General features: G+C 44.0%; 1 protein-coding gene across 1 annotated transcript in view; it reads right to left on the bottom strand.

Moving 5' to 3' along the window:
• RIMKLA (ribosomal modification protein rimK-like family member A) overlaps window positions 1–24,984 on the bottom strand; it is a 54,384-nt gene that overhangs the window by 24,378 nt on the left and 5,022 nt on the right. Inside the window, exons 3-7 of the mRNA XM_012001908.1 lie at window positions 24,379–24,476; window positions 24,115–24,291; window positions 20,435–20,552; window positions 6,018–6,248; window positions 1,075–1,161 (exon numbers count right to left, since the gene is read on the bottom strand). Of these exons, the coding sequence (XP_011857298.1) occupies window positions 1,075–1,161; window positions 6,018–6,248; window positions 20,435–20,552; window positions 24,115–24,291; window positions 24,379–24,476 (711 nt within the window). The remainder of the gene's footprint in view (window positions 1–1,074; window positions 1,162–6,017; window positions 6,249–20,434; window positions 20,553–24,114; window positions 24,292–24,378; window positions 24,477–24,984) is intronic.

Here is a 24,984-nt window from a genome sequence, read left to right as displayed (position 1 = left end):
TTTTTTTTTTTTTTTTTTTTTTTTGGGACATGGTCTCGCTCTGTCACCCAGGATGGAGTGCTGTCTAGTTCATTTCTATTGCATAGTCCCTACACCATAGTAGTTGCTCACTACTATCTATTTAGGGTGACCTTCCCTCACTCCAGATGCCCGGAGCGTTTAAGCATGCCACTTGGGTATCCCGATGAGGCACCTGCTCAGGTACTGCAGGAGGACTGCTTTCTGTTGCTGATGTCCCTACTGAGTCCCTACGATGCACTGAACACTGCAGTAAGCCTTACAGAGACAGATGCTCAGGATCTGGTCCCCACCACTGAGCAGCTTGCAGTCTAGTAAAGGAAGCAGGCATATAAACCTGTAACTGTTACAAAATATAGCACTCTGCTAGAGGCACATACAAAATGCTATGGAAACAAAAAAGGAAGAGCAATTAATTTTGTCTGGAAGACAGGGAGGGAGAGCAGGGATGTGTGTGAAAAAGAAACGACATCTGGAGCTGGCCTTAAAGGATGAGCAGAAGTTGTTGACCAAGTGAGCAGAGAAAGATGGCATTCTCAGCGAAGGGACAAGAGCAGACGTTTAAAGAGGGGAAAATGCATGGTCTACGTGGTGAATGAGAAGTAGTCTGGAATGGATTATGAAAGGTTCACGTGGCCACAGAAGGCTGCAAGGGAAGGCTGAGGCTGTTCGTGCAGGGCCTTCAGTTTCCTGATGAGGAATATGGACTCTGTCTAATAGGCAGCACAGGGTCTTGGGAGGGTTTTTCAGCGAGAGAGTGTCAAGAATAGATCTATGTTTCAGAGAAATTACTTCAAAAAAAGAACAGAAGAGGCACTGGCAGCGGAGTTAGGGGAACCGATCAGCAATAAGTCAGGAGTTGACTGCAATCGTTCGAGGAAGAGGTGAGCATGATCTGACAAAAGCAAGAACAAAGGACAAGGAGGAAGAGACACTGCAAGCTCCTCAAAGGGGAGCTCCATTTTCCTAAGCAGCACTTGAGGAATGTCTTGTCCAGGCAGAGCAGCAGCCCGAGTGGGCTGATTACCCAGGAAGCCCTGGAGAGGTGGCACTGACCCCGGTGGCCTCGTGTGCTCTTCACCACAACTGGGTAGCCCAGGGGCTCGGCTTCATCGATCATTTTTGAAAAGTCTTCATGCCCACCTGCCAAGAAAAGGTGAAAGTCAGTGAAGGTAAGGCTGACGGTCAGGCAGTGGCCACCCCAGCCCTGCCCCTCTGTAGGAATTCTTGAGGCCTCATCTCTCTCATTAAGGCCACTCAAACCCATTTGATTCAACAGACACACATTACGTACCTGCAAGGTAAAAGGTGGGAGCAGAGAGGTAAGGAAACCAACATTTAGCAGGTACCTTCTGTGTGGTAAAGGCTTCACAATCCTTGTAACAATCATACAGGTAGATACCTTTCCCTTTACAATGACTATGGTAGGTGGACCCCCAAGATATCTGCTCCCTGGTGTACGCACCTTGTATAATCCCCTAAGTGTGAAAGGGACCAGTGAATATGTTGGGATATCATTCCTCTGATTGACTTAGTTAACTGAAAGGGAGATGATCCTTGGTGAGCCTGACCTAATCAGATGAGTCCCTTTAAAAAAATGGTGAAACAGAGAGACTCTTCTGCTGGCCTTGAAGGAGCAAACTGCCATGTTGTGGAGAAGGCCATGTGGCAGAGAGCTGAGGACAGCCTCTAGCAGAGAATGTCCCCACTTGATGGCTAGCAAGGAAGTGGGGGACTCAGTCCCACAACTACAAGAAACTGGATGTCAACAATCAGGCAGCTTGGAAGAAGACCCCAAACTTCAGGTGAGACCACAGCCCCAGCTGACACCATGATTTCAGCCTAAGGAGACCTAAGCAGAGAACCCAGCTATGCTATGACAAGACTTCTGACCTACAGAAACTATGAGGTAATCAATGGGTATCATTTGAAGCTGCTCAGTTTTTAGAGGTTCATTATGGAGCAATAGAAAATCAACACTCAAAGAAACCAAGCCTGGGGATTTGTCTCACTCAAAATTAAGGTATGACTCTGAAGCCTGAACTGGCTCCACCATACTCCTATAAGCCTTAATTTTAAAAAATATGAATAATGATGTGCATGAAAATATTTATAAATTGTTTTATGAACCTGGATTCCTATATATACTGTATCAAACATAATCTTTTCTTGGTAACTTAGAGTCAATGTCATGAACATTAATGACTGCACTGTAATGCCCCAAGGGACTACATCTGCCCTCTATTCAATGGCACCAAACTAGTGCACTTTCTAGTTTGGGAACCTGGTTTTTTAGTGGTTTGTCACATTCCTTGCTGTCAGATGTCAACTAAGATTTCTCGCTGCTGTCAGTATAGAGCAGAAAGAAGTCTCTTTTCCTGCTTCTCTTTGCTGTGGGCTTGGAAAGGACAAAGCAACTTATGAGATGACTTTTCCAGCACAGGGGAAACTAGGTTTCACACGAATCTGGAGGGCTTTCCCATTCATGAAGTGAGAGAGGGAGGTTCAATGCTTGTTGGAGTTTGTGACACGTATTTGGGCTGCTCAGAGGTCCTTTTCATTCGCTTCCTAGTTCTCAAAAATGTGCTGCTGGATCGATGTGTTTTGTAGGTAGAGTGGGGCACTAGTTTTCTCTCACTGCTGTAACAAATTACAGCTTGGTGGTTCAAACAACACAAATTTATTGTCATACAGTTCCGCATAGTTAGAAGTCCAACACAGGTCTCACTGGGCTAAAAAAAAAATGTTAGCCAAGACCAGGTGTGGTGGCTCATGCCTGGAATCTCAGCACTTTGTGGGGGCCAAGGTGGGCGGATTGCCTGAGCTCAGGAGTTCGAGACCAGCCTGGGCAACATAGTGAAACCCCATCTCTACAATACAAAAATTAGCTGGGTGTGGTGGTCCACGTCTGTGGTCCCAGCTACTCGGGAGGCTAAGGTGAGAGGATCAGTTGAGCCCAGGAGGTTGAGGCTACAGTGAGCCACATCATGCCACTGGTGCTGGGCAACAGAGCAGAACCCTGTCTCAAAAAAAAAAAAAAAAGAAAGATTAGCCAGTTGCATTCCTTTCTAGAGGAAAATCTATTTCCTTGCATTTTGCAGGTTCTAGAGGATACCCACATGCCTTGGCTCATGGCCCTCTTCCATGTCCAAAGCCAGCAACAGCAGGTAGAGTCCTCACACGGCATCACTGCTCTTCCTCCTCGGTCACATCTCCCTCTGACTCTCTCTTCTGCTTTCCTCTTCCACTTTTAAGGACACATACAACATTAGGCTCTCCTGGATAATTTAGAATAATCTCCGTAACTTAAGGTCATCTACTTAACAACCAACTCCATCTGCTGCCTTAATTCCCTTTTGCCACATAACCTAACATAATCACAGGTTCTAGGGATTAGGACATGGGTATCTCAGGGTGGGGGAGTGGCATTATTCTGCCTACCACAGGCAAAGCAAAATACTCTAGAATACTAACAAGACCTGCCTAGTTTACAAGAGTGCTAATGACTTAAAAAAAAAAAAAAGAAAATGAGGTCATGAAGGTAATTAGGGGCATCTTCATGAAGAGGATGTTTTGTTAAGAAGGGAACTCCCAGCTTCCTGCCGTCCCGCTGATAAGCTTACGTTCTCTCTAGCCATCCTTTCTTCCTTTCTTTACAATGCAGTAAGAGAGGTCCCCCTAATCCATCCCTGCCCCACTGTGCTTTAGACCCCCTTTCTCACCTCCCCAGGGATCTTGCACCCTCTCTGCTGTATCTGCAACCTCCCAATTCCTAATTTCATAAGCATTTTGAACATGCTCAATTCTCTTCCATCATAAGCAAATAGAGTCCCTGTTTTTTGACCCTGCATCACCCCTTCACTGTAACTTTGTATCCCTACCATTGAGCCACAGAAAGAGTTATAGAAACCCACTGTTCCCATTTCCTCACTTCCCATTTATTTCCTCATCCCTCTTTCCAGCACTAAACTGAAGCTGTATTCATTAAACTCCCTGTTGCTGAACCCAACACACACATCAGTGTTGACACGTCACATTATGTTACTTGTCCTTTTGGAATCACACAATACTCTTGATTACACCATCCATCTTGGAATACTTTCCACTGACTTCTATGATCTCTCTTCTTTCTCTTCTCACCTCTCAAGTTGCCCGCTCTCCCTCCCTCCTTCCTTTTAAGACATGGAGTCTCATTCGGTCATCCAGGCTGGAGTGCAATGGCATGATCATAGTTCAAAGCAGCTTTGAACTCCTGGGCTCAAGTGATTAGTTTCTTTTACAGATTCCTCTTCCTGCATCCATTCCCTAAAGCAGGAGTCCGCAACCCCTAATTCCAGACTGTGGCCTGTTAGGAACCCGGCGGCACATTAGGAGGTGAGCAGCAGGTGAGCAAGCATTACCGTCTGAGCTCCACCTCCTGTCAGATCAGCAGCGGCATTACATTCTCAGAGGAGCTCAAACCCTATTATGAACTGCACATGCGGGGGGATCTAGGTTGTGCACCCCTTATGAGAATCTAACTAATGCCTGATGATCTGAGGTGGAACAGTTTCATCCTGAAACCATCCTCCCCCACCTCACCCCCATCTGTGGAAAAATTGTCTTCCAGGAAACTGGTCCCTGGTGCCAAAAAGCTTGGGGGCCACTGCCCTAAAGGATTCCCTTCTTTTAAAAAAAATGTTGGTGTTAAAATATACATAAAATACACCATTTTAACCATTTTAGGTGAACAGATCACCCCTCTTTTCTTCCTACATACTCTCCCTGAGTACTCTCATCCATTCCTGGGACTTCACCTCACCTAATGAAGGTTTCCAGCTCCATTTCCCTAGTCTGCACTTCTTTGAGAAGCTCCAGATTCATTTGTGTGCTGCCTACTAAATATTTGTACTTGTGTGTACTACAGACACCTCAAACAGATCATGTCCCAAACTGAAATCGTCTCTCCCCTATAATCCTTCACCCCCTACCTACAAATCAGCTTCTTTCCTTCCACATTTCTAGTCTTAGCGAATGTTTGCTTTCACCTCTGGTTGCTCAAATCAGAAACCCAGTCACTCTTGATTTCTCTCCAAACTCTCCATATAAATCAATCATCATGTTCTATTATTTCTACAACCTTCACAATTCCTGAATCTGTTCACACATCTTCATTCCCACCGTGAGTTTAGACCATCGTTGCTCACTTGGATTATTTTAAAAACCTACCACTACTTGTCCTGTCTCTACTTTGCCCCTCTCCAATTCCTCCTCCACAGTGTAGCCAAAGCAATCTTCTGAACTATAACTCTTATCAGGCCACCTCCCTGATTAAAGCCCTCCCAGAACTTCCTGTTAGTCTCGGGGTTAACCCTCATCTCCTTCACACGTTGTATATAGTGCCCTCTTGTCTTCCCAGCCTCATATTTCAGCTGTATCTCGCTTAACATTCTACAAACTGCTCAGATTACCACCAACACATCAGGGGTCATTCCCCTCTGGGTCTTTCTATATTCTGCTCTCTCGTTACATTACCCCCCTCCCACCATCTCCCTTCGCTTAGCTAGATAACTTCAGCTTAGCTTATGTTAGCTCTTTTAGGAAGCCTTCCTCAATGTCTAAATGCCATTGGGAGCTCTCCTATGTACTCCTGCACCGCTCTGCATCTGATTCTTATCACTGCACGTTTTACATTGCTCAGAAATTGCCTGTTTACTTGTCCTCTGCCTCTGATGAACTGGGAATGCCTTGAGGGCAGGAGCCTCTTGCTTACTGCTGTAGCCCAGTGCCTAGCATGCTGCCTGGCACACCGTGTGTACCAGATATGTATTTAATGAATGACTTACAGAGGAGAAGACGCCAAGGCATTTTCAGATAGAAAGGCCGGGATAAAGATTTCAGATAGGCCAAGATGTTGAATCAACAGACTCACATTCAAAACCAACAAAGATACTAGAAGGTTTCTAGGGAAAGAAAACAGAGATGCACATGATTTGGGAAGCTATTTCAAGCTGACTCACCATAGGAGAAGGTGTCTGGCATGGGGACCCCATGTCCAGCCAGTTCTTGGAACGTCCAGAATTTGTTGATGCAATTTAAGATGCTCTGTGGGCGATTGACCAACCGGCAGCCCAGCTTCTCCAGGTGTCGCAGGACAGTGATGTCACTGTCTGACTGCACTGAGGGTGTGGGTACCCGCACAAGCACTACATCCGGGAAGGTGGTGAGGGCCTTCTGGTTTAACTGGAGGCCTGCAATTCAAGGACAACAGTGAGTGCTGTGCCTGCTGTCATTTAGTCCACCAGAAGAAATGGTTCCAACAGACTCTTCAAGACTGAACCTAGCAGGAACAGAGCCTCAAAAAATGGCCCTCTGGACATCCTGGTGTACAAAGAAACTCTACAGGCAACCCTATATGCCAAACAAATGGGCAGAGCATGATCATGAGGAAACACAAAGGAATGAGCAGAAACAAAGCATATCAAGAATAATCTAGGTTAAAAGAATCCACAGGAGATATATAGTCACCTTCCTTCCCATAGGACAAGTATGACTCAAAGTGTGGTGGCTTGGGAGGCTGAAGGCTTAATGAAAAGGAAATAGTTTAACCCACTTCAGGAATCCCTACCACTCTTTTATATCTGACTGGAATATTATATAGCCTTTTTTTTTTTTTTTTTTTTTTTTTGTTTGAGACAGGGTCTTACTCTGTCACCCAGGCTGGAGTACAGTGGCGTGATCTTGGCTCACTGTGACCTCTGCCTCCCAAGCTCAAGTAATCCTCCCACTTCCAACCCCCCAGTAGCTGGAACTACAGGCATGTACCACCATGCCCGGCTAATTTTTGTGTTTTTTGTAGAGATGGGGTTTCGCCATGTTGCCCAGGCTGATCTCACGCTCCTGAGCTCAAGCAGTCCACTCGCCTCGGCCTTCCTAAGTGTTGGGATTACAGGCATGAGCCACTGAGCCCAGCTATGCAACCATTTAAATGATTTTATCAACATAATGCACAAATGTCAATGTTAAGTGAAAAAACAGGATACAAAATTATAAATAATGCATTATGATCTCAACTATATAAACAGATACAAGTTGGGAACAGCTAGAGGAAATACACCAACATTTTAATGGTAGGTAATGGAATTACAGGTAATTTCTTCTTTATATTTTATACTTATCTGTATTTTCCAAAATTTCTCCAAGTACTTATTACCTTTGTAACAAAAAAACTTTCTGAAAAATCCATCTACTAAAAATCAGTTCAATTCAATAAATCAGTTCAATTCAATATCAAAGAAAACTAGAATGCATCCAAAGACAACCGATCCACTTCGCAGACGTGATGCTATATTCCACTGGGTTAAATAGGAATATTAACTTGAAGTGAAGACTCAGAAGAACATGAGCACAGTCTTCAGGTTTCTGAAGGGCTTCAGTGCAGAAGAATTATTTGGCTTGTCTTCTGTAACTCCAGGAGATAGAGATATCCATAAGAGCATTATTTTGTCTGTTCACTGATGCATCCTCAGCACCTAGAATAGTGCCTGCTGCATGGTAGGCACTCAATGTTTGTTGAATTGAATAGAAGTTACAGGGAGATGGATTTGGGCTCAACAAAACAGATCCTTTTCCACTCCCTTAGGATGTAAGGGCCAAGGCTCATCACTCAAAGATGGTATAAGACAGCATGTAAGGGTAAGACGGGTTCACAGCAACTCGCTTGGTCCCTCCCAGTCCTGACATCCTATGGCTTGTATTACTCTAAGTCATAACCTAGGTCTCTATGGTGCACCCAGAATCTGGTGATGGAATGATACAGACAGGATATGGAATGAGGAGGGCAATGAGAAGCTAGTTCAAGGAATTATACTTGGTCTGCTCTAATTAACCTTGAAGGAATCGCTAACATGCTCTAAAGAATATATGATATTATTTTATTTTATTTTTTAGAGACAGGATCTTGCTGTCACCCAGGATGGAGTACAGTGGTGTGATCACAGCTCACCACAACCCCTAACTCCTAGGGTCAAGCGATCCTCCCACCTCAGCCTTCCAAGTAGTTGGGACTACAAGTGTGCACCAGCATGCCTGGCCAATTTTTAAAAAAATTTTGGGGAGATGCAGTCTTGTTATGTTGCCTAGGCTAGCTGGTCTCAAACTCCTGGTCTCAAGTGATCCTCCTGCCTTGGCCTCCCAAAGTACTGCGATTACAGGCATAAGCCACTGTGCCCAGGCAAAAAAAAACTTTAAAACACAATTTACAGAGACACTTTATAGGCTTTAACCCAAAGCACCTTCTATTTCGTAAGTGATATTATACTGCATAACCACATAATTCTAGGGGGAAAAGGGTGCTAATGAAGTTACAATTTCTCCACCAGGTGATGAATAATATCAATACAAAAACTCTAAGCACAAAGATGAAAAACAAAACACCCACAAAACTATTCTATGGCTCTGAATTGCACCCTTTCCCCCATTCTAGGAGATATTTCACTGATTAAAAAGGGGAGGCGTAGGTACAATCATTACAATAAACTGTTTTTTGTACTTCCACTGATCGTGTGAATCCAAGGAACTGGAACCTAATTCTCAGGGATGATTTATAAAGAGCATCCAAGTTATCTTCACTTTGCTGTCAGAAAACTGTATCACTTTTAGATGCCCTTACTGTTCTTTGAAAAATTCCATTGCCACTTACAGCCCTTGGGGGAAATAATATGAAAGGTAAAAGTAAACCATGTGTAGCAGCCTCAAAAGTGGTTGGAGAAAAAAGAAAAATACTCAAGTGGCTTAAGATAGTAAATACAGAACACCCAGGACAACATTACACAGTCAGATAATATATGTGAAAATGCTTTGACAACTATAAAATGCTATACATATGTGAGGCACTGGCATTATTACTACACAGACATTCTACTAAGCAAAGTAGGGACAATTTATGGAGATTTTTACCACCTCACAGGAAAAACAGCTTTACAACAGAAACATGACCTAGAGAAACAAGAAGCAGCAAAAACGTCTGGCTTTCAAATCCCAACATGAGACCACAGACAAACAAACTTCTAAATGGGAAGAAAAGAATTCAATCATTTCTGGAAATACCAACCACAAGTGGACAGAGACAACTCAGCCTCAACGAGCAGATTCACATAGACCTAGGAAGTCTTACCAGGACTTCATCTCTCTTCTCCAAAGGTAAATCTTTGGGCCTGGCTCATTCCAACTGAAGCCTTTAATAAATGAAGAATGGAATGGGTTAAAGTATAGCCCAAAAGGCTCTACTAAGCAGTTAGACAGGTCTTATGCATGCTGGCTGTCCAGCCCTGTGCAGAGAGGGACATGACAGGTTTAGGGACGCAATTGCAAAACTAATCACAATCTTTGCCCATTGACACAGCTCTGACTTTTTTTTTTTTGAGATGGAGTTTCACTGTTGTCGCCTAGGCTGGAGTGCAATGGCGCGTTCTCGGCTCGCCGCAACCTCCACTTCTCAGGTTCAAGCGATTCTCCCACCTCAGACTCCCAAGTAGCTGGGATTACAGGCGCCTGTCACCACACTCGGCTAAAGTTTTTTTGTATTTTTAGTAGAGACAGGGTTTCATCATGTTGGCCAGGCTGGTCTCCTGACCTTGTAATCCGCCGCCTCGGCCTCCCAAAGTGCTGGGATTACAGGCGTGAGCCACCATGCCTGGCCCTAGCTCTGACATTCTTGCCATGGGCAACTTCACATGCCCCCTGCTCTTTGCCATTGTCACTGCCATCATATTTCTAGTAGTAGGAGACAAGCAGCAGCTGGTCATAGTGGCTTCAGTGGGAGCAACAGTTCTACACAGCCATGGCCAAGGACAATTTGGATTTAAGGCTGGCCCTTGGCAAAACTGTCTGTAAATTTTGAGACCTTTTAACCATGTAAGCGATTTCCCTCTCACCATTAACATCTCCGCTCAGGAAAGGACCTAATGAACCTAATGTAGGATGGAGCTTAATCTATCACCTTTCCCAGGATCCTTAACATTTCCGCTGCAATCTACGGACCTCAAGTCAAAGGAATGAAGAGCTGATGCAGGATACCAGGAAGGACAGGGCTCTGCTTGGTTGCTGGTCAACAGAAGGAAAGCCCTCAACACTCAGAGGCTCATGCCCTCCAAGCAGAGGCTTCATGTGATTGAATACCCTAGTGCTCTTAGGTATCACCTTAACTTGGGGAGAGGGAGAGGCAGCTGAGTTGTTTCCGGAATATTCTAGGGTCTCCCAGACTCATGGGTTGGGCTTCAGATTTATTATGTTTAGCCTCAAACCACTAAAAAAAACCTAAAACGACCACTCTATCCCCAAACAGGTCAATAAAATATTAGTGGAAAAAAGATCAGACCTCAAACAAGTTAGGACAGTGACCAATTGCCAACCCAGTTAAAATCAACTTTTTGAAACCAAAATATTTTCTCTATATTCTAAAAAAGAATAATCTACTTTTGTGGGTAATTGTGTTCTGATTTCCTTTTGAATTCTCTATTTATATTTGGAAATATTTTAATGTATTAAAAACAAGATAGAAAACCAGGATAACTTTTCCCAAAGAACAGAGTCTGTTTTTTCTAACCCATATATTGGGTTCAATTAAATTCTACATGACTAGGCTGGACACAGTGGCTCTCGCCTGTAATCCCAGCACTTTGGGAGGCCAAGGCAGGTGGATCACCTGAGGTCAGGTGTTTAAGACCAGCCTGGCCAACACGGTGAAACTCTGTCTCTACTAAAAATACAAAAATTAGCTGGGCGTGGTGGCATGCATGCCTGTAATCCCAACTACTTGGGAGGCTGAGGCAGGAGAACCACTTGAACCTGGGAGGCAGAAGCTACAGTGAGCTGAGATCACATCATTGCACTCCAGTCTGGGCAACAAGAGCGAAACTCCGTCTCAAAAACACAAAAAATTTTTCTTAACTAGACTTACGTATTTGTATGTGCAATAGCAAAGAAATGCACTTTATGATAAAGAGAAATAACTTCAGCCATGAACAAATCTTTATTGGAAAGCAGAGTTCTAAAACTTAACCATTCTCAGTGATCACACCAATAGAGGGAAGCAGAGGCATGGATAATAAAAGGTGCTGTAGTTCAGATTAGAATTCGGACAAGATTTTTACTGAGCATCTATTGTTTTAGGTTATTTGCTAAGAACTTTCACATATTACCTCATTTAAATTAAAAGTGCCTTATAATACAGATCCTTGGAATAGATTTGACTATAAATGTCTTTGCATTTACACAAAGCCGATACATAAGTCATCACCCTCCAACCTGTGCATGCATGTCACTCACATATGTGTGCACACGTGTGCATCCTTGGATTCACTAAAGAAAGCTTCAATACTAAATGGATGTCTGGTACGCCAGAAAAAACCTTCATGTACAAAACAAGCAGAAAAATTAAGAAAACAGCAGGAAACTAAAGCATGATAACAAACAAGGACCCCACTTATGGTAGCTTTTAGAACCATTATATTTGAGCAGGATCACGTAACAGTGGCTGGCAGTGAAACTCTGGAAGTTACCAGAAAGAAATCAACTATATAAATAACATGAATAGGCCAAGCGCAGTGGCTCACGCCTGTAATCCCAGCACTTTGGAAGGCAGAGGCAGGCAGATCACCTGAGGTCAGAAAATCGAGACCAGCCTGGCCAACGTGGTGAAACCCTGTCTTTACTTAAAATACAAAAATTAGCTGGGGGTGGTGGCAGGTGCCTGTAATCCCAGCTACTCGGGAGGCAGAAGAATTGCTTGAACCCAGGAGGCAGAGGTTGTAGTGAGCCAAGATCGCACCACTGCACTCCAGCCTGGGGGACAAGAGTGAGACTCTGTCTCAATAAGTAAATAAATAAATAAATAAGACAATCTACTTAGCATTTCAGATTATCTTGTGTTATGAGGAAGATGTGTTATCCAAACATGACTTGGTGCACCTCCATCAGTTTCCACCTTTCCCCTTATTTCTTCCTACCCCACCCACAGCATTTTGTTGTAAAACAGTTATTTTTATTCTTTTTTTTTTTTTTTTTTGAGACGGAGTCTCGCTCTGTGGCCCAGGCTGGAGTGCAGTGGCCGGATCTCAGCTCACTGCAAGCTCCGCCTCCTGGGTTTACGCCATTCTCCTGCCTCAGCCTCCCGAGTAGCTGGGGCTACAGGTGCCCGCCACCTCGCCCGGCTAGTTTTTTGTATTTTTTTGATGGTCTCGATCTCCTGACCTCGTGATCCGCCCGTCTCGGCCTCCCAAAGTGCTGGGATTACAGGCTTGAGCCACCGCGCCCGGCCTAAACAGTTATTTTTATTCTTAACAAGTAGATGCCACACCCCTCCTCCTTCCCTTTTAAAGTTCTTTGTGACAATGCCCAAAGAAATCTCACCTCCACCTCACTAAAATGCACAGACATTTATGTGGCCATTTTCTCTTTCCACTAACTGTGATTTTGAAGTGATTTAATTCAATTCAACATTTACTGAACTGGTTGGTATGACTCAAACACACTATTAAGCAGGAATACAAAGTTGAATTAGACAGTCTCTGCCTACCAGGAGATTATAGTCTCCTGACAGAGAAACAGAGAGACATAACTTAAATACTCATTTTTTTCACTCATGAAACACATTTATTGTTTCACATATTCATTCAGTGCATATTTATTTAGCACCTACTTTGGGTCAAGCCCAGTGTTAGTTTGGTTTCCTGAGAAGCTCAATCAGACAAGGATTTAAGTGCAAGTAGTCTACTTGGATAGTAATTTCAGGAAACGCTGGGAGGGGCATAGAGAAGGGAATGAGGCAAACAAAACATACTTTATCAAGTGAGTTACCACCTCTCAGCAACCAGAGCTGAATCCTGCTGAGGAACTCTAGGAAATGGCTTAGTACATGCACTTCAGCTATTCCACCTGAGAGGCCAGGGAGTCGATGATTTCAAGTTTTTATTTTGAGACAGGGTCTTGCTCTGTCGCCCAGGTTGGAGTGCAACGGCATGATCTCGGCTAACGGCATGATCTCGGCTCACTGCAACCCCTGCCTCCCGGGCTCAAGTGATTCTCCTGCCTCAGCTTCCTGAGTAGCTGGGACTATAGGCACAAGCCACCATGCCTGGCTAATTTTTGTATTTTTTGTAGAGACGGGTTTTCACCATATTGCCCAGGCTGGCGTTGAACTTCTGAGCTCAGGTGATCTGTCTGCCTCCGCCTCCCAAATTGCTGGGATTTCATAAACTCATAATGTCTACCTCTCAGGGTAGGAGCCACAAGGCCCAGCCAATTTCAAGTGTTTACACATCAACTCAGTTTTCGGTTAAGGCTGCTCCAGGGGCATGGTGTTAATTTCCTGACCCTTCTGGCTTGCAATACATGTGTGGGCAACATGGGATCCTGTACTAGACAAAGCCCTCTGACAGGTGCAGGTGCTGGTAGTCAGAAGCCGGGCCCTGGTGCAATCAAATGGTGAAAGCCAAAGGGACTGACAGGGAAGGAACAAGCACTGTCTTCTTAAGGGCTGGGCATGGGAGTTGAGAGGTGTGAGTAAAACAAACAACATCCCTGGAGTTTAAGACAGACAACACACAGTTGTTATTAATGCTATCAATGTTCTGTGTAGAGCACCTGGGTCTTGTGGAGCAGCGGGAGAGAGAGAAGACTGACTATAACACAATGCGCTAAGTGCTCCAACAGACCTACATCAGGGTCCAGGGAGAGCAAAGGAGGAAGGAGCAGTTAGGATGATTATCTCTGCCTGGGGAGAGAGAAAAATCAAGGAAAGTTTCAGAAAGAAAATGTTGACTCCTCGTGCCTCTAAGCTCTGAAGAAATGTTAAAAACTAATAAATTCATAATCTCTACCTCTCAAACAAATCAACAGTAAGACATTGCATCTTATAGGCACTGAGTTCAAGAATGTCTCAGGGATAAGTAACTCCTTGGAAAGGCCCTTCAAGAAGTCGAAACAACATGAGATGAAAGGTAATTTGGCAAAGTGCATACAGTATTGGCCTTCAAGTCAGAGACCTGATTTATTTAGCTGCTATCATTTAGCTTGGCAAGACACAAAAATCTCTTTGGTTCTGTCTCCTCTTTTTTTTTTTTTTTTTTTTTTTTTTTTTGTTGAGACGGAGTCTTGCTCTGTCGCCCAGGCTGGAGTGCAGTGGCCGGATCTCAGCTCACAGCAAGCTCCACCTCCCGGGTTTACGCCATTCTCCTGCCTCAGCCTCCCGAGTAGCTGGGACTACAGGCGCCCGCCACCTCGCCCGGCTAGTTTTTTTTTTTGTATTTTTTAGTAGAGACGGGGTTTCACCGTGTTAGCCAGGATGGTCTCGATCTCCTGACCTCGTGATCCACCTGTCTCGGCCTCCCAAAGTGCTGGGATTACAGGCTTGAGCCACCGTGCCCGGCCTCTGTCTCCTCTTCTATAAAACGGAAGGGCCCTAGAACCTGGCAAAGCTTCCTCCCTCATCTCCCTCACCACCTCACAACATGATCTTTCTTCAGCTATGAAGACAAAGCTCAGCAAGTTCTTCTCCTCTGTTCATATCAGTCATCCAAGTCTCAGTCTCTGATGCCACAGCATTTCCCTGGACTCTAGACCCCACATGGCTCTGACACCGCCTTTTCTTTTTTTTTTATTATACTTTAAGTTCTAGGGTACATGTGCACAACGTGCAGGTTTTTTACATATGTATACACGTGCCATGTCGGTGTGCTGCACCCATCAACTCATCAGCACCCATCAACTTGTCATTTACATGAGGTATAACTCCCAATGCCATCTCTCCCCTCTCCCCACAATAGGCCCCGGTGTGTGATGTTCCCCTTCCCGTGTCCAAGTGATCTCACTGATCAATTCCCACCTATGAGTGAGAACATGCGGTGTTTGGTTTTCTGTTCTTGCGATAGTTTGCTGAGAATGATGGTTTCCAGCTGCATCCATGTCCCTACAAAGGACACGAACTCATCCTTTTTTATGGCTGCATAGTATTCCACGGTGTATATGTGCCACATTTTCTTAATCCAGTCTGTCACTGAGGGACATTTAGGTTGATTCCAAGTCTTTGCTATTGACACCGCCTTTTCTCATTCCACCCTCCACCTAATGGCACTGCTTCCCCAACAGCCCTCTAAGTTGTGGCTGTTTTCTCCCCTCTTGCCACAGATTACTGGGCCGAGATATCCTCCTTGCTCCTAACTGCAATTACCAGACCATTCTGCCTTCTCTCCTCCCTAAAATATCCAGCCTGAATCTCATCAGGCCACACAACACATCACCCCTTCTTGTGCAAGTCGTCTACAGAGCCCAGGTCACTCCCTCTCTTCTTGAAACTTTAGCTCCTTACTCCCACACTGTCAGAAATATTGGTGATTTCCATGTCCCTATGAAGAATCCTTTCAATGCCAAGGACTCTCAATGTCTTGACCTCCTTTTCTCCAAAGATCTTCTCCACCATCCCACCTCAGCTACCACTCCTGGTTACATTCTAGACTTTGTGCAAGAATCTTTATTCTAATCTCCAACCACTCCTCCTATCTTTCCAGCTTGCTTCCTCTAGTACTATACATTGACCCAGCTATGCATTGACCCCACAAGAAGCTACCATCCACGGGTACCACCATCTTTTCACCGTCCCTCCCTTCATATCTTCAACTTCCCTTCTTATCCTATTCAAACTCCATAGGCAAGCACCATGATCACTTCCTGCATATACCCTCAAATCCTTGCACCCACTTACTGTTTAGGTAAACCACTACTCTGGTCAGACCGATCCAACCCTCTACTTCGTGTTCCTCCTTTGTAATGAAACATACCTAGAGAAAATACACAAACCTGCTCACTTGTCTCAAGGGCACCCTTAATGTCTGGCAATCATTTTACTTCCCTAGTCCCTTCACTCAACCTCAACACTATTTCACACTTTCTCTTCTTATCTTACACTTTTATTACTTTGTCCTAGCTTCTCATTCTTCCTATCTCAATGTGAAAAATTGAAGCAATCAGAAAAGACCTTCTCTATAAGTTCCCACTATCACATCTATCCACCCACCTGCACCTGTGACATACAGATTACCTTCTCTGTTCTTATAATGGCTGAACTGTCCTTACTCCTAGCTTAGACCAACCCCTCCAAATACGCGGTAGATCCCAGCCCTTCTCAGCCGCTTAAAGCACTGCTCCTGCCATTTGCCTGTCTCTCCTACATCACCAATTTCTCCCACTGTATTAGATCATTCACGACAGCACACAAACGTACCATTATGTATCCCTTCTTTATGAAAAGTCTCTCAGTTGGGCACGGTGGCTCATGCCTGTAATCCCAGCACTTTAGGAGACTGAGGCGGGCAAATCAATTGAGTTCAGGAGTTCGAGACCAGCCTGGCTAGCATGGTAAAACCCCATCTCTACTAGAAACACAGAAATTAGCCGAGTGTGGTGGTGGGCACCTGTAGTCCCAGCTACTCAGGAGGCTGAGGCAGGAGAATCACTTGAACCCAGGAGGCAGAGGTTGTAGTGAGCCGAGATCGCACCACTGCACTCCAGCCTGGATGACTGAGCGAGACTCCATCTCAAAAAAAAAAAAAAAAAAATGGAAAACAAAATCCTCTCAATCCTGTCTCACTTTGGGCTCCCATCCTGTTTTTCACCTTCCCTTTACAACAAAACTCCTAGACTGTTTAGATTCCCTCTTTCCTACCACTTACCTGAAACTGCTCTTCCTGGGGCTGCCAATGCTACATGCACATGCTAAATCAATTCTCATTCCTCATCCGACTTCATCTACCAGCAACTGTTTTTTTTTTGAGATGGAGTCTCGCTACGTCACCCAGGCTTGAGTGCAGTGGCATGATCTCTGCCCGCTGCAACCTCTGCCTCCCAGGTTCTAGCGATTCTCCCACCTCAGCCTCCAAAGTTGCTGGGATTACAGGCGTGAACCACCACGCCTGGCTAAATTTTTTTTACTTTTAGTAGAGACCGGATTTCACCATATTGGCCAGGCTGGTCTTGAACTCCTGACCTCAAGGGATTCGCCCACCTCGGCCTCCCAAAGTGCTGGGACTACAGGCAAGAGTCACTGTGCCTGGCTTACCAGCAACATTTGACATGATCTGATCACATCTTCCTTCTTGAACGACTTTCTCCACTTGGCTTACAGGACACCCACTCTCCTGGGTTTCATTTCTTTTTTTACTCAGGATTCCTTGCTAGTTTCTCCTACTCACTCTGCCCACTAAGCACTGGAGCTCACTCTCTGAACCCTTCTCCATCTATAGTCACTCCCTTGATAGGTGTGTAAAGGTGCTCCTACTTTGATAGCTCCAGGCCAAGCCTTTCTCCTGAATCCCAATCTTTCCATAAATGGCTACCTGACATATCCCCTTGGATGTTCAATGTGCAACTCACACTGAGTTCTGATATTCATCACCTGCCCAAACTTATACCTGTCTTCCTTTCCATATCAGCAAATAACATATTTTATTCTTCCAGCTTCTCAGGCCAAAAACTTTGGAGTCCTCCTTGACTAGTCTTTCCTGAACACCCAATATCTGATTCAGTAGTAAAATCCTGATCACTTTGTCTTCAAAATATGCCCGATCCCAGTCACTTTTCACCTTCTCCCCTGAAATCATTCTAGCCCAATAATCTCTTCTCACCCGAAATGTAGCAATAACCTCCTAAGCAACCTCCCTACTTCTGCACTTGGTCCCTCTGGTCTATTCTCAACAGCATAGTCAGAATGACTCCGTGACCCATTAGGCAGATCATGTCGTTTCTCCGATCAAAAGCTTTCAGTGGAGGCCAGGCGCGGTGGCTCACGCCTGTAATCCCAGCACTTTGGGAGGCTGAGGTGGATGGATCACGAGGTCAGGAGTTCAAGACTAGCCTGGCCAAGATGGTGAAACCCCATCTCTACGAAAAATACAAAAATTAGCCAGTATGGCGGCATGTGCCTATAATCCCAGCTACTTGGGAGGCTGAGGCAGAGAACTACTTGAACCCAGGAGGTGGAGGTTGCAGTGAGCCAAGATCATGCCACTGCACTCCAACCTGGGTGACAGAGCGAGACTCTGTCTAAAAAAAAAAAAAAAAAAAATCCTTCAGTGGATTCCAGCTCATCCAGAGTAAAAGCAAAAGTCCCTCAGTGACCCACCAGGCCCTATGTATCTGCTTCCTCCCCACCCACCTCTCTGATCTCCTCTCCTGATACTCACATCTGGGCTCACTCTGCTCTGCCACGCTGGCCCCCTTGCTATTCCCTGTTGCCTAAACTACTGTACTTCCAGATATCTAAATGGCTTGCATCCTCGCCTCCTTCAGATCTTTACATGGATGTCATCTTCTGGGTGAGGACCACCCCAGCCACATATCCCCTCTCTTACCTCCAGAAATGTTCTCTTTTGTTTCTCCTTAGCTCTTTTCACCAATATACTATACTTTGCATTTACCTTGTTTACATTCTGTTTTCCCCATCTAAAATGTAATCTACTTGAGAGGCACAGATTTCTGCCTACTTTATTCTGGTGCCTAGAAACAGTACCTTATACACAGTAGGCCATCAACAGATATCTGTTGACAGGATTTAAAAAATGAATAAAATCATAATAATGAGCATGAAGCCTGCCTCTGTTTCCATTCTCCATTTTATCTCTACTGCCTAGCACAATGCCTGGCACAGTGGGCACTCAATAAATATTTGTTAAATGAAATAAATGAATGTATAGGATTGTTGAAAAGATTAAGACACATAAAATATACTAAAGTGTTAATAACAGAGTTACAGGAATGAAGAATCAGTATTCCTGTCAGTTCCTCAACACAAAGTAATCTAAATTTATCACTTTCTCATAGTGGAATCTGGAGTTACATGTTTTCTTTTTTTTGAAACAGGGTCTCGCTCTATTGCCCAGGCTGGAGAGTGGTGGCACTATCACAGGATCCTCCTGCCTCAGCCTCCCAAGTAGCTGGGACTACAGGTGCACTCCACCATGCCTGGCTAATTTTTATTTTTTATTTTTTGAGATGGAGTTTCACTGTGTCACCCAGGCTGGAGGGCAGTGGCGTGATCTCCGCTCACTGCAACCCCTGCCTCCCGGGTTCAAGTGATTCTCCTGCCTCAGCCTCCTGAGTAGCTGAAATTACAGGTGCACTCCACCATGCCTGGCTATTATTTATTTATTTATATGAGATGGAGTCTCACTGTGTTACCCAGGGTAGAGGGCAGTGGCGCAATCTCAGCTCCTTGCAACCTCCGCCTCCCAGGTTCAAGTGATTCTCCTGCCTCAGCCTCCTGAGTAGCTGGAATTACAGGTGCGTGCCACCAAGCCTGGGTAATTTTTGTATTTTTTTTTTAGTAGAGACAGGGTTTCACCTTGTTGGCCAGGCTGATCTCGAACTCCTGACCTCAAGTGATCTGCCTGCCTCAGCCTCCCAAAGTGCTGGGATTACAGGCACCTGCCACCACACCCCATTTAATTTTTTATTTTTATAGAGACTGGGTCTCTATAAAAAATTTTTCAGAATATGTTATAGGTTTGTGTTAAAACAATATAAACCCAATTATAATCCAAAAACAATTATAATCCAAATTATAACTGTTTCTCGGGACAATGGGTAAAGTGGCCAAGGAAGTGGCTGGAGTGAGGTGAGGCTAGCACTGACGTATGTAGATTCAGTGTCCTCCCTGCTAGTGAGGGGAGTGGCAAGGAGGTGTGGATGGGTGGAGATGACACAAACATCTCTGAGTGATGGCTGTACTCCCTTCCACCAAGCAGGCCCAACAAATTTGGTGGAAGTGTTCTGGTAGCAGCAGCAAGTGGTTCAGAAATCTAGGAGTAGGGGCCAGGCTCGGTGGCTCACACCTGTAATCCCAGCACTTTGGGAGGCCGAGGTGGGCATATCACCTGAGGTCAGGAGTTCGAGACCAGCCTGGCCAGCATGGTGAAACCCCATCTCTTCTAAAAATACAAAACATTAGCCCGGTATGGTGGCACGTGCCTGTAGTCCCAGCTACTTGGGAGGCTGAGGCAGGAGAACTGCATGAACCTGGGAGGCGGAGGTTGCAGTGAGCTGAGATTGCGCCACTGCACTCCAGCCTGGGCAACAGAGTGAGACTCCATCTCAAAAAAAAAAAAAAAAAAAAAAAAAAAAAAAAAAAAAAAAAAAAAAAAAAAAAAAAAAAAAAAAAAAAAAAAGAAGAAGAAGAAGAAAAGAAAAGGAAATCTAGGAGCAGGGCTTTGAGATCCATGAAGGATCTCATCTACTGGTTCTAAAACTCTTCCTAACATAGTTCATGGGGTGTAAAAACTCCTGTTAGAAACATAAACTAAACATCCATCCCACTCTCAGCCCTTGCGGTGAGCCTACAGATATAAATGTGGACCCAAGGGGTAAAGCACATCCATGCAGCACTCACGTCTATTTGGAAATATATGGTAGGTGCTTGTACTCATTCCCTGACCTTTCTTTCCACGAGTGTTGTACAGTGGTATCACGTGGATTATAACATGTCGGGCACAAGCCTTTAGCGGGAACTGAAGTTAAAGATCAAGTTTTCTGCACAAAAGTTAGCATGGTACCTCTTTCCTGCCAGTGTCTTCTTGCACAGTGATGGGAGTCCATCCTTTCTCTGTGAGCCTTTGGCTGCCTTTTAGTGATCCGAGGTAAGACCATTTCCTTATACAAATGTAGTCAGAATCCACCCGTTCCCAACTCTTTTAAATCTGACTCACCTGATTACTACAAAGATCCAAGTAAAAGGATCCAAGCACACCTTGATTTAAAGAATCTGACCTAGAATTTGCCATTTAGCTACCAACGTTTTAGCTCTGAATGTAAGGGAAGGAATGCTGAATCATCCTGCTCCTAAGAGACAAACAGTAACACAACCTCATTTCCAGGTCAGACTCGTTTTATGTCTTGGTGGGTATCTGTCCCTGAGTTTGTTACTACACTTGTTTCTTGAGCCAATTAATCATACAGAGCTGTGGGTGGGCAAATAACTTAATTCTTCCTAGTGAATCTGTCCTCATTTACACATCCCCTCATGATCTCCCCCACACAGAAGCTCCTTAGCTCATTGCAGTAAAAGTCTCACATACTTCAAATTAGCTTTTAAGACACTTCATTTAGTCATCCAACACACATTAACTGAAGGCCTACTATGTACCAGTTACGAAGCACACATTTGAAGAATCCTGGTTCTTCAGAGGGAGGGGGAATATAAACTGTATAAATAGATAAATTATAGCAAAATATGATGAGTGCTATTTTAAAAGGTATGGACAAAGCTATTTGGCAGCAGATGGAAGAGAGGGACTACTTGGGGACATTGGGGACAAAGCAAGGAGCTCAAGCAAGCCTTTTTAGAGACAAGTGACTTGTGCTGGATTTGAAGGATGAATAAAGGTGAACCATGTGGGAGGGAACAGTGGGCATCCGAGGCAGAGGGAATTTTAGTGCAAGGTCTGGAGTCACAGACAGGCATGGTGAAATCAGTGTAGACCAACGCAAAGGATAGTGTGGAAGAGAGGAGACAGTGTTTAGACCAGAATTACTGAGTATTTGTCCTAACTCCCAGCCGGTGCTATATTCCCATATATCCTTATTGGCATTTAGAAGAGTTAACAGGTAAAAAGAAGTTACACCCATGCCCGGCACAGAATAAACACTATATATATAGAGAGAGAGAGAGAGCTATGACCATTATTATTATTATGTGCATTCTGGTGTCACGTTCATCACTTTATCCCTAGGGTTGAGGATATTTAGTACGTATTTGTTAAATGAATGAAGAACTTGCCGTTTCTAAAAAGGAAACGGAGATGGACATGATTTTCATATAATGCTACACCCAGCAAAGAGTGAACGAAGGCTGTTTTCTACAGGATTGCTTCAGTCACCTAAAGATCATTTTCCTCTCCCCACTGTCTCCCCACTCAGATTACTAGATTAAAAATAAAAATCATGAAAACTTATAATCTCTTGTCTGAATCCTATTTCCAGATATAACCTGAAACTCTAAACCCTGGATTTGGCCTCCCACTAGCCTCCAAAGAGAAAAGCTCAGGAATGAATTTAAGCAATTGGCTGAGGCACCGCCATACCTGCCCCAATCAACTCCATCATCATATTCCTACATTAATATAAAGAAGCGATGGAAAGGAGTGAAGGCACAAAGGCTTTGTAAAGGTGATACCTGAACTTCCTAAATTATAAAATTACATTCCAAAGTCACTGTCTAGCCTCAACATAACTCAATTCAGTTCAATTCCACATCTTCTGAGAAAGGTACTGTAGGCTACAGACATCCTAAAGGAAGCTTATTCCATATCACTGGGCTAGAAATTAGAAGACCAAGTTTTTTAACTTTAGGTTTGCTGTTAACTAACTGGATGGCATTGAGGAAGTCACTTCACCTCTTGGAGCCTCAGGTTCTTTGTAAAATGAAGGAATTAGAATGGATGATCTGAAAATCCTGTCCAGCTCTCACATTCTATAATTCTCAAACAGTAAATAGTATCAATATCATCATAACTACATATTTCTGTATTTCAAGGCAAGTTGAATTCTGGAATTTTTTTTTTCGAGAAATACTTTGGCTCAGCAAATTGCCAAGGGTTTTCTATAGTTTGACTACAGAAGAAACTGAGAACCAGAGATCATATCCTGATTCATCAAAAAAATATGTATTGAGAGCCTACCAAGTGCAAGGCACTATTCTAGCCACTATTATAGCGCTGAACAAAGCCAACGAGGTCATTCTCACGGGACTCACTTGTGCTTTAATTAATCTGCTTCCATAACAAATCTTTGGACAGCTTTGGACAGCAGAATTGGTGATCTAATAGTTTTGTTCTACGTTTTGTGATTTGTGTGGGCTACCTCGGAATTAACAAAAACTAAAACTGCATCAAAAAATAACTGTCTTCAATTTCTCCATTGACCAGGCAAATAGCTGTGTAGATTTTCCTGTAGTTAAAAAGAATGGGCTGGGCACAGTGGCTCACGCCTGTAATCCCAGTACTTTGGGAGGTCAAGGCAGGTGGATCACCTCAGGTCAGGAGTTTGAGACCAGCCTGACCAACATGGTGAAACCCTGTCTCTACTTAAAAAAAAAAAAAAAAAAAAAATTAGCCGGGCAAGGTGGTGCAGGCCTGTAATCCCAGCTACTCAAGAGGCTGAGACAGGAGAATCGCTTGAACCCGGGAGGCTGAGGCTGCAGTGAGCCAAGATGACGCCATTGCCCTCCAGCCTGAGCAAGAGAAAAAAAAAAAAATGAACTCCTGGTTTGTGAATAGATTAAGGTATTTTCACACACGAATTCCATTAATATTTAAGACACTAAACAAAAGGGTTTGAATGTTCCCTGTGGCACTAACATTTTATTTTATCTTTTTCTAGGACTGATTCTTTAAAATGGGGTTTTAGATACAGAGCATTTTCTTGCTCTTACAGAATTTGTGACGGTTCTACAACCTGAAGGTGATGTGGAATTTGGCTACTGTATCTCAAAAAAGAGACATCTTTACAAGCTGTAAAATAAATAAGCAAAAAGTTCATCCTGGGTAGAAAGATGAACATGTTATTTAATCTAGGTCGGTGAAATACGACAGATTATATAATTTAAATATGATACTGAAACACATAAATTTAAAGTGAGAGGAACCTTAACCCTTAGTTTCTATAAATGAGAATCCTGAGATTCAAAGACATAAAGTGGCTTGCCCAAAGCAAAGCCAAGATACTCATTAACTGCAAAGCTGTAATAGGAATCCACATCTGCAGATTCCCTGTTCAGAATTCTACTTCTACATTAACTGTGAGAGTTTTAATAAATCAAGGAGAGAGGGTACCGGTTGCAGCTGAAAGACACTGTTGTAGATTAAATGTAAAGTACCTAATGTTTATGGTATATTTCTCCAACAGGATATACAATCTGATATTAAGTATGAGGGGACTTCGATAAACTTAGGGATGAAAAAATCTGTAACAGCTATATTCCACTCAGAAACAGGTCATATTCAAAATCTCACTTGGAAGTAGTCTTTCCGAATTCGAAATTCCTTCCTCTGCCAAAGCAAAGTAGCAAATTACGAGCTTATTTAACCAGAAATAATTGTTGAAATAATGCGAACAGTAACGCAAGATGCACCCTGAACTGGGCGCAAATCCTTTTGAGTCCTGGACTCCCTGAAATGGTTGGATGCCTCCAGTGGAGCCCCAGAGACACTCAAACAGCAAGCCAGAAGGAGTATTCTGCGTCAGGGATTCCTAAATCAGAGAGGCCTGTATTAAGGATACATGGAAAAAACAATTAACCTTTTGAGGTCAAATCCACAGACGACAACCATGTCTTACCCACAAAAGTCTCCTGAACACAGCAGTGGAGTGATCGGTGAGGCCAGACCTGTCTGAACCTGAAATCCCGACTCTTCTGGAATCAGAATTCAACGCTGCTAGGGAGAAGGATGAGTTAAACCCATCAAAGGTCTACACTCCCACTTTACACTCGAGAAGTGACTCCAATCTTTCTCAGATTTCCCCCATATGTGGCTTTCTAGTTTGGAAATAATATTCTATGTGGTGCACACTACTGCTGCTCACACACTCCTAAAAAACTTTTTTAAAACAGTCATCTTAATCGTAATTTTGTAAATCTGTTGTGGGTTTCTAGAAACCTCAGACTCTAAACTGTCAAGGTATTGATGCGAGCAGGATTTGCAAATTTGGGGTTTAACAGCCTGATTTTTCTCGGACACTCGGGCTGCTTCAGGTGAATTTGGGTTTCTCACAAAATGAAGTCCCCTAAGTAAATTAAATCGCGTTCTCGAATCTTGGCCTCGGGGCAGGTGGTGATGGTTAAAGAACCTATGAAGGTTAGCGGCTTTCTCCAACCCCAAGCGGTCTCGCAGCGGGAGTGCGGCTGGTGTGCGGGCCTGAAGGAGACACCGCTGCGGGAGGCCG

Source organism: Mandrillus leucophaeus, unplaced genomic scaffold (genome assembly GCF_000951045.1).
Source record: "Mandrillus leucophaeus isolate KB7577 unplaced genomic scaffold, Mleu.le_1.0 Scaffold67, whole genome shotgun sequence".
Classification (NCBI taxonomy): Eukaryota; Metazoa; Chordata; class Mammalia; order Primates; family Cercopithecidae; genus Mandrillus; species Mandrillus leucophaeus.
Note: the sequence above shows the minus strand (reverse complement) of the source record. Positions and strands in the feature narration are given on the sequence as shown.